This window comes from Bos indicus, chromosome 16, assembly GCF_029378745.1.
Source record: "Bos indicus isolate NIAB-ARS_2022 breed Sahiwal x Tharparkar chromosome 16, NIAB-ARS_B.indTharparkar_mat_pri_1.0, whole genome shotgun sequence".
Lineage (NCBI taxonomy): Eukaryota > Metazoa > Chordata > Mammalia > Artiodactyla > Bovidae > Bos > Bos indicus.
In genome coordinates this window covers 68,879,210-68,888,768 of record NC_091775.1, presented here as the reverse complement: position 1 = coordinate 68,888,768, position 9,559 = coordinate 68,879,210, and the positions used below count along the sequence as shown (strand labels likewise).

Below are 9,559 nucleotides of genomic sequence, written 5' to 3'. Positions count from 1 at the left end.
GCTAAGTTGTGTCCAACTCTTGCGATCCCATGGACTGTAGCCCGCCAGGCTCCTCTGTCCATTGGATTCTCCAGGCAAGAATACTGGAGTAAGTTAGCCATTTCCTTCTTCAGGGAATCTTCCCGACCCAGGAATTGAATTCACGTCTCCTGCATTGCAGGCAGATTCTTTACCGACTGAGCTACAAGGGAAGCTTTCTGGTCTTGTTATTTCCCAGGGGGTATTTAGAAAGATAAATGAAATACAAACAGTATTGCCACATCTTGAAAAAAAATAGGTGAAGATTAATTTTTTACATTTCCCACTCTGTTCTGGGCACATTGGTCTTTTTCTTATTCCTGGAATATGCTTGGTGCTCTACCTGAGAGCATATGCATCTGCTATCCCCTCTGCTGGCTATGTTCTTCCCTTAAATATCCACAGGTCCTGCCCACTCATTCTTGCCTGGGAAATCCCATGGATGGAGGAGGCTGGCGGGCTACAGTCAATGAGGCTGCAAAAGAGTTGGACACAACTTAGCGACTAAACAGCAACAACAGCCATCTCACTGTGATCTTCCCTAGGGCTAACATTCTAGGAACTTATTTGTACAGATTATTGTTGGTCCTCTCCATTAGAAAGTAAGGTCCTTAGAAGTGTGAAAGTGATTGAAGCTGGGTCTCCTGCGTTGCAGGCAGTCTTTGCCGCCTGAGCCACCAGGGAAGCCCAAGGTTCTTGGAGGTAGGCACTTTGGTCATTGTTACCCAATGCTGTGTCCCCAGACCCTGCAACACGCCTGTTGGCCTGTAGAGGGCACTCATTTGCCATGTGCATGGATCAACCAATGAATGCACTCTCAGGGGTTCCCTTCCTGTCACATCTTGTCTTTCCTCACAGGTAGAAATGTGAATGGAAGGTGAGAGGGAAAAAGACACATGAACAGAGAGATTAAAGAATGGTAGACTCAGAGCAAGAAGAGGAAGCCCTTCTATTTGGGATACTAACTCTGAACCTTAGTGGTTCAATAGTAACAAACCACAGTCATGCAATACAGACTGTCCCTAAGACAAGTCTTACAGATCCAGCACTTGTCACTTTCCTGGGTTTTTCTCTGAGGTAACTGCTGTCTGTCGCACAAATGGGATAGTATCAGCAAAGTAAACTAGAAGGGGTTACATTTTTCCCCCTATATTCTGAATAAATATACACCATTTGCTCAAAAACACATACTTTCTCTTCTAAGAAAAATCACCATGATTTAAAATGTTGTTTCACATTTGAGTTTAAGGTTAACAATTTTTGGGTCTGAAAGCCATGAATCTGAGCATCTGTCATAGCCACAGTGCAATAGTTCATTAAAGATAACAAACAAAAACTCAGTTACCTCTTGCTCATTTGTAACAGATGTATTTATTTCATGTATGCATATATAAATAAAAACTAGTGTTGTCTCATGGCATGAATAAATCCAGTCAGTGAATTACACTCACACACAATACAAAGTCTTTTAAAGATTGAACTGTTAAATATTCTAAAAAAGGAACCACCTTTTAAAAAAGAGGACACACAGATAGTTGGTGAGGAATGTCTAAAAAATACAGTATATGTCCCTACATTTGCATCAGGAAATTCATACTGAAATTCATAATAGAAAATGTAGCTGAGCTATATTTTTACAAAATTGACATCATCTGTCAATCTAGCAAAGTTTTACAAGTATTGTTCTCATGCAGCTAAGTAACTGCAACTTTGAGTATCAACCAGTCTCTTAAGATCAGTGCTAATACCTGTCCTGGGCTTTTAAATCCAGTTGTCGTGGAATTTCAAACTGCCTCCACATCAGAAATTGCTACCCTTTCCAGTACACAAACTATGCTGTGGGTTTGCTTAGAAACTCCTTGTTGAAGAATCTTCTTGCCTCAACACTACTGAGGGAAACAGAGCAACGAGACGGATTCTGCCTTCTATATTCGATGCTTTCGACTATAGCATTCTTTATTACCTGCAAATAGAGGCAAAAGATGTATAATTAGTGTTATTCGGAACTCACTGAAACAGTTGTTTGGGCAAGATATACGTATCTCTATCTCTCTCTCTCTATGCATCATCTATCTATTACTTATCATCTATCTACCACTTATCATCTATCTATCTATCTATAAATGAGTCAAGTCTGAGAAGTTTACAACATCAGAGCTCCTCCCACCCAGAGCTGGTGTGGCCCACTCGGCCTTGGAGGTGTGTACACAGTAGGGTTTCCCTATTTCCTCACCCAATCTCCATGGGCAAGCTGGGAGAAGAGAAATGCGTGACTTGGGTGATGCTAACCTACATTAATCTTCTGTGACTTATGTGAAACCCACTGGGGAAGGGCCCTCTGTTCTCTAATGGTAACTTTAAACAGTCATATTCTAGGAAGAGAGATTTATCATGGGAATGTGACACCTTTATTTGCTTTGTGATTTTTAATTTTATATGTGTTTTTCCCAGAAGACAATTATATATATAATTTTAATTTAATTTTAGCATTATTTTATAATTTTACAATTTAATTGTAATTTTATAATTATAATTAAAGTTTACAATTTAATTATAATTTTACAATCTATATATAATTATATATATAATTGTCTACTGAAAGAGATGAGTTCAAATGTTACTGAGTCTTTTAAGTAAAGCAGATATCCACTAACCCCATCCTTCCCATGAGTGAGGGAAATATAATTCTACAGAAACAGAAGAAGGGGCTTCAGGTCTATGATGGAGACCTTGCTAGAGGGCCTCCAGGCACAGGGACTTCTTGGCTGTGGATATCAAGGGAAATTAACTTATATCCCCCAGCCATTTGTTCTTCTTTAAAATGGAAATAATAGCATTAATCTGGGCTTTGTGGTGGGAACTGGAGATCATTTATTAATGCCTGGCACATAGGAAACATTTCACAACTAGCATCTATTAATTGTTGGTATTTTCACTAACCATACATGAGAAAATTTAGGAGCTTTACCTTAGGTGGAAGGCTGTAATATTTACTAGAAATAAACCCACAATAAATAGCCAATAGCAGATTTTTTATGGTAAAAGTCAGCAAATCAATTACACTATCAAATGTGCCCAACTATGTCTCCTTTTAATTAATCTCACTGTCATTCTAGAAATCACGTCAGCAAGTTTTCAGTTAGTCTGTCCTTCTGAAAAGAGCACCAAAGCAACATGAGACATACCAACCCTCATTGCAGAGAACCCAAGTAAAACTGAAAATCAACTATTTACTTCCCAAATAACTAAAAACCTTTAAAATATATAAAAGATCACTTGGGACATTACAATGACTGCAGTCAACCCCTTTACAATGAACTCATGAATACAAAAAAAAATATATCAATGTTTGATCAAAAACAACAATATGAATATCACAAATTAGTGGGTTTATCATAGTTGGAATCTGGCAGATACTTTTAATAAAGGGTCATTATTATCAAGGAAAATGGATATCCACATTTATAACTGAAAAACCTAAATCATATGCAATTAGAATGTGCAATCCGAACCACTAGGTGGCACATTAACACTGCTGCTGCTGCTAAGTCGCTTCAGTCGTGTCCGACTCTGTGCGATCCCATAGACGGCAGCCCACCAGGCTCCCCTGTCCCTGGGATTCTCCAGGCAAGAATACTGGAGTGGGTTGCCATTTCCTTCTCCAATGCACAAAAGTGAAAAGTGAAAGTGAAATCGCTCAGTTGTGCCCGACTCTTAGCGACCCCATGGACTGCAGCCTACCAGGCTCCTCCATCCATGGGATTTTCCAGGCAAGAGTACTAGAGTGGGTTGCCGTTGCCTTCTCCGCATTAACACTATGAAACCATTAACCAGGATTTTCAGACTACTGCAGAAAATACTCATTGGTTGTGATGTATCAACAGGAATGGCTGAGCTTACTACTACATCAGTGGCTAAATTCAAACCTTTTGGCATGATTCGTGGTACAATTAGACATGTTCAAAGAGGCATTATGTTATAATTGAGCCTTTCTATTTTCTTATTAGACTAGGAGTAATTATAAATAGTAGAACAGTCACTCAATCATGTCCGACTCTTTGCAATCCCATGGACTGTAGCCCGCCAGGCTCCTCTGTCCATGGAATTCTCCAGGCAAGAATACTGGAGTGGGTTGCCATTTCCTTCTCTAAGGGATCTTCCCCACCCAGGGATAGAACCCGGGTCTCCTGCATTGCAGGGCTCTTTACCATCTGAGTCACCAGGAAAGCCCCTGTTGTAAATAGTATTTACACCCTTTTTTTTTTTTTTCATTCCCCTCTGAAAGTCACTGAAACTCCAAATCCTTCCCATCAGAGTCATTCAAGCAATGATCCTCCTCCGTCCCCATCACCTATCCCCAAATAAGACATGGGTCATCTTTCTGGTATCATTTAATGGTCTCCCAATCTGCCAGATCCTTTAAATATTTGGCAATAAAGGCAAAAAGAAAACATGCAAAATGTCATCACTCCCCAAAAGGAACAAACTCAGAGACATGAGATTGGAAGCACTCCACAAGTAAGCACTGAATTCTCAGAATAGAAAGTTTAAAATGAGCCTTAAAAGAAAGTTATAGTGTATTCTGCAAGAGAAATAAGACTTCTAAATATAACAAAAGGCAAGAGGATAGTCTGGCCTAAATTACTGTGGATTTGCTGGTTGATGCCTACCTTCTGAATGGAAACTGAAGTGTTATGAAAGCAAAGGTCTTAATTGGTCTTCTCATTTTTCATTCCAGCACTTAGAACACGGAAGGGAAAGAGTAAATATTTGTAAGATTAATGACTGTCCAGAAGGCACTCACTGGAGATCAAATTAAACAGGATAAAGCTCAACCCGTGGGGACAATGAGACTTGAGCTGAGATGAAGGACAAGCAGCATTTGATACGTGGAGTGGAAAGACCAGGTCTTCTCAGTAAAAGGATAGTTCCACAAAGAGGCTGAGGGCATGCACAGGAAATACCTGGGAAGCAGGCTGGCTGGGAGGGAGGCTGTGTGTGGAGTAACTAGGAAATAAGGCTGCCTGCGAGACAGATGGTTCAAAAGTGAGGAAACAATGAGGAAGAAAACAAACAAACCTTTGGCCCCATCTCAGCCCCTCAGCAAAACTGTGTGTCTTCCAGAAATCAGCCACAATAATCCATGACTCAGTTGTCTCACATAGGAATAAAAATACCTACCTCATAGGCCAGCTCTGAGTGCTCAATATTTGAAAAGGATGGATCTGGTTTATATCAAGCACTCAAAACTTATCCTTATTCTTTTCATGTTGTGCATTATTTATCCTTAGTTCCTAAAACAGTGCCCGGCACAGTAGACACTCAATAAATATGTGTTGAATTAATAAATAAATAAGAGGTAAAAAAGATTATAGGTAGCATTAAAAGTAAATGAATTTGGGCCTACTATTTAAGGCCATGATAACCGACAAGGACCCAGTATACAGCACAGGGAACTAGACTCAATATTTTGTAGTAACCTAAAGGGAAAAGAACATGAAAAGGGATATACAGATACAGATATAGATATAGATAACTGAATCAGCGTGCTATATACTTGAAACTAACTTGAACTTTAACATTGTAAATCAGCTATGCGTGCATGCTTGCTAAATCGTTTCAGTTGTGCAGTCTGACTCTGTTCAGTCTCTCGGATTGTAGCCCACCAGGCTCCTCTGTCCATGGAATTCTCCAGCAAGAATACTGGAGTGCGTAGCCATTCCTTTCTCCAGGGAAATCAGCTATACTTCAATTTAAAAACAAAGAAATACCTGGAGATATCACACTTCTAAAAGGCTATGATATATAATAAGCTTCTAAATTATTTTGTTAAAGATAAAAACTTTAACTTGTACCTAAATACTCTTAACATGATGATGAAATATCAACAAATAAAGGAGTAGATACAAATACTTATGGATATATGTTTTTCTTCATTTTGAGTGAAAAGTGAAAGTTGCTCAGTTGTGTCCAACTCTTTGCGACCCCATGGACTATACAGTCCATGGAGTTCTCCAGGCAAGAATACTAGAGTGGGTAGACTTTCCCTTCTCCAGGAGATCTTCCCAACCCAGGGATCGAACCCAGGTCTCCTGCATTGCTGATGGATTCTTTACTAGCTGAGTCACCAGGGAAGCCCTTTCTTCATTTTAGTTAACACCTAATATTTAATACTTTACAGGATCATTGGAGACAGAATTTTAAAAGCTCATGATTATGCAGCATTGGTGTATATTGAATATACTGTCCCTGTTTTTATAGTATGCCTGCTAAATTAATACATTGAATGAGTGTAACTGTGTAACAGTAATTTTCCTGGGATAACTGAATCACCACGTCTTTGGAAAAGAAACCTCGGAAGGTGTGTTACCTCCAGATCAAGGTGGAAGTTTATGGGTAGAGCATGTAACCACATTACCTTGGTCAGTATGCATTTCATGGAGTTACTCCATGGTCAGGCATCTGCCTCCAGAGTCCTGTATCCTGACACTCGCTACCCCCTTCTCCTATCATATTAAACTCTTCAACAGTTTCAGCCAGTAAGTCGATGACATTTTCCTAATGAATTGTGGACATTTCATTACGTATTTACTTTGGTACTGGCCATTGTGATCAGTATCTCTGGAGGATACAAGGTAAATAAAGCAAGGCATTGCTTTTAAAAGGTTTAAATGTATAGTTAAAAGCAGAAGATAAATATGAACATGGATAAAAATTAACATCATTATCATATTACCCATTTCAGTTTATTGAGTGTCTCATGCATGCTAAGCTCTTAAATTATATTCTTTTACTTAATCCTCATCCCGATATTGTAAAATACACATCACTGTTTCCATTTACAAATGAGGAAAATAAAATTTGGAAAAGTTAACCAACAAGCCCAAGGTCACACAGCAAAAATTTGAGCACCAAATTTGGTCTGACTCCAAAGCCTCTGCATTTTCCACATACCACCTGTTTGCCAGTGTAAGTCACTATATGTTAGGTTTCCTTAAAAAAAAAAAAAGACCCCAAAAATTGATATGCTGCCACTGTAAAAGCACTTGAGCAATGTTCAGTGAAAAAGAATTTGGGAGGACTGAGTAAGTGCAGAAGCCTGACGCTAACGAGAAACCCAGCCTGCTGTCACAAAGTGAAAAGAAACAGCAGCTTCTTAAGATGAACTGGAATTTAGCTTCAGTGAGGCTGGCCCACGGAGATCTCTGGGAAATGAAGCAACAGAAGCACAGAGCTGTCAGAGACAGGTTGGTCTTTTCAGAGTCAAGGTTTAAGTCGGAATGTGAATTAAAGATGAAAATTCGCCTGAAGTCACGGTGGCCGTGGCCACAAAGTTGAAAACTGCCTCCGTGGGACAGGCAGTCAGATGTCTGTGCATTAGAAGAGTTTGTATACACAGTGTCCACAGCTGGTGAGCAACTCTGACAGTCAATGGCAAGTAAGCATGTGCTGTGTTGCTGTGTGAATTAGTCACTTACTCTCATCAAATGGTGTGGGAGCGAGTGACTTAGCTCATGACTGAACCTAATGACCTAACAGCCTACCTCAGAGTCCGGCTCTTCTTTATTTCTCATCCCTTATCAGGAGTCAGCAAACTGAAATGGACTGGAATGGGTGAATTTAACTCAGATGACCATTATATCTACTACTGCAGGCAGGAATCCCTCAGAAGAAATGGAGTAGCCATTATGGTCAACAAAAGAGTCAGAAATGCAGTACTTGGATGCAATCTCAAAAACGACAGAATGATCTCTGTTCATTTCCAAGGCAAACCATTCGATATCACAGTAATCCAAGTCTATGCCCCGACCAGTAATGCTGAAGAAGCTGAAGTTGAACGGTTCTATGAAGACCTACAAGACCTTTTAGAACTAACACCCAAAAAAGATGTCCTTTTCATTATAGGGGACTGGAATACAAAAGAAGGAAGTCAAGAAACACCTGAAGTAACAGGCAAATTTGGCCTTGGAATATGGAATGAAGCAGGGCAAAGACTAATAGAGTTTTGCCAAGAAAATGCACTGGTCATAATAAACACCCTCTTCCAAAAACACAAGAGAAGACTCTATACATGGACATCACCAGATGGTCAACACCAAAATCAGATTGATTATATTCTTTGCAGCCAAAGATGGAGAAGCTCTATACACTCAGCAAAAATAAGACCAGGAGTTGACTGTGGTTCAGATCATGAACTCCTTATTGCCAAATTCAGACTTAAATTGAAGAAAGTAGGGAAAACCACTAGACCATTCAGGTATGACCTAAATCAAATCCCTTATGATTATACAGTGGAAGTGAGAAATAGATATAAGGGCCTAGATCTGACAGATAGAGTGCCTGATGAACTATGGAATGAGGTTCATGACATTGTACAGGAGACAGGGATCAAGACCATCCCCATGGAAAAGAAATGCAAAATAGCAAAATGGCTGCCTGGGGAGGCCTTACAAATAGCTGTGAAAAGAAGAGAAGAGAAAAGCAAAGGAGAAAAGCAAAGACATAAGCATCTGAATGCAGAGTTCCAAAGAATAGCAAGGAGAGATAAGAAAGCCTTCCTCAGCGATCAATGAAAGAAATAGAGGAAAACAACAGAATGGGAAAGACTAGAGATCTCTTCAAGAAAATCAGAGATACCAAAGGAACATTTCATGCAAAGATGGGCTCGATAAAGGACAGAAATGGTATGGACCTAACAGAAGCAGAAGATATTAAGAAGAGATGGCAAGAATACACAGAAGAACTGTACAAAAAAGATCTTCACGACCCAGATAATCACCATGGTGTGATCACTGACCTAGAGCCAGACATCCTGGAATGTGAAGTCAAGTGGGCCTTGGAAAGCATCACTATGAACAAAGCTAGTGGAGATGATAGAATTCCAGTTGAGCTATTCCAAATCCTGAAAGATGATGCTGTGAAAGTGCTGCACTCAATATGCCAGCAAATTTGGAAAACTCAGCAGTGGTCACAGGACTGGAAAAGGTCAGTTTTCATTCCAATCCCAAAAAAAGGCAATGCCAAAGAATGCTCAAACTACCGCACAATTGTACTCATCTCACAGGCTAATAAAGTAATGCTCAAAATTCTCCAAGCCAGGCTTCAGCAATATGTGGACTGTGAACTTCCTGATGTTCAAGCTGGTTTTAGAAAAGGCAGAGGAACCAGAGATCAAATTGCCAACATCCGCTGGATCATGGAAAAAGCAAGAGAGTTCCAGAAAACCATCTATTTCTGCTTTATTGACTATGCCAAAGTCTTTGACTGTGTGGATCACAATAAACTGTGGAAAATTCTGAAAGAGATGGGAATACCAGACCACCTGATCTGCCTCTTGAGAAATTTGTATGCAGGTCAGGAAGCAACAGTTAGAACTGGACATGGAACAACAGACTGGTTCCAAATAGGAAAAGGAGTTCGTCAAGGCTGTATATTGTCACCCTGCTTATTTAACTTCTGTGCAGAGTACATCATGAGAAACGCTGGACTGGAAGAAACACAAGCTGGAATCAAGATTGCCGGGAGAAATGTCAATAACCTC

At 39.8% G+C, this 9,559-nt stretch overlaps 1 protein-coding gene across 2 annotated transcripts in view; it reads right to left on the bottom strand.

The window, feature by feature from the left end:
- Nucleotides 1–1,370: 1,370 nt before the first annotated feature.
- PLA2G4A (phospholipase A2 group IVA) overlaps nucleotides 1,371–9,559 on the bottom strand; it is a 174,294-nt gene continuing 166,105 nt past the window's right edge. For both annotated transcript variants that reach the window (XM_019976850.2, XM_070768581.1), the window contains exon 18: nucleotides 1,371–1,981. In XM_019976850.2, coding sequence (XP_019832409.1) covers nucleotides 1,850–1,981 — 132 coding nt within the window. In that variant the 3' untranslated portion in view covers nucleotides 1,371–1,849. The remainder of the gene's footprint in view (nucleotides 1,982–9,559) is intronic.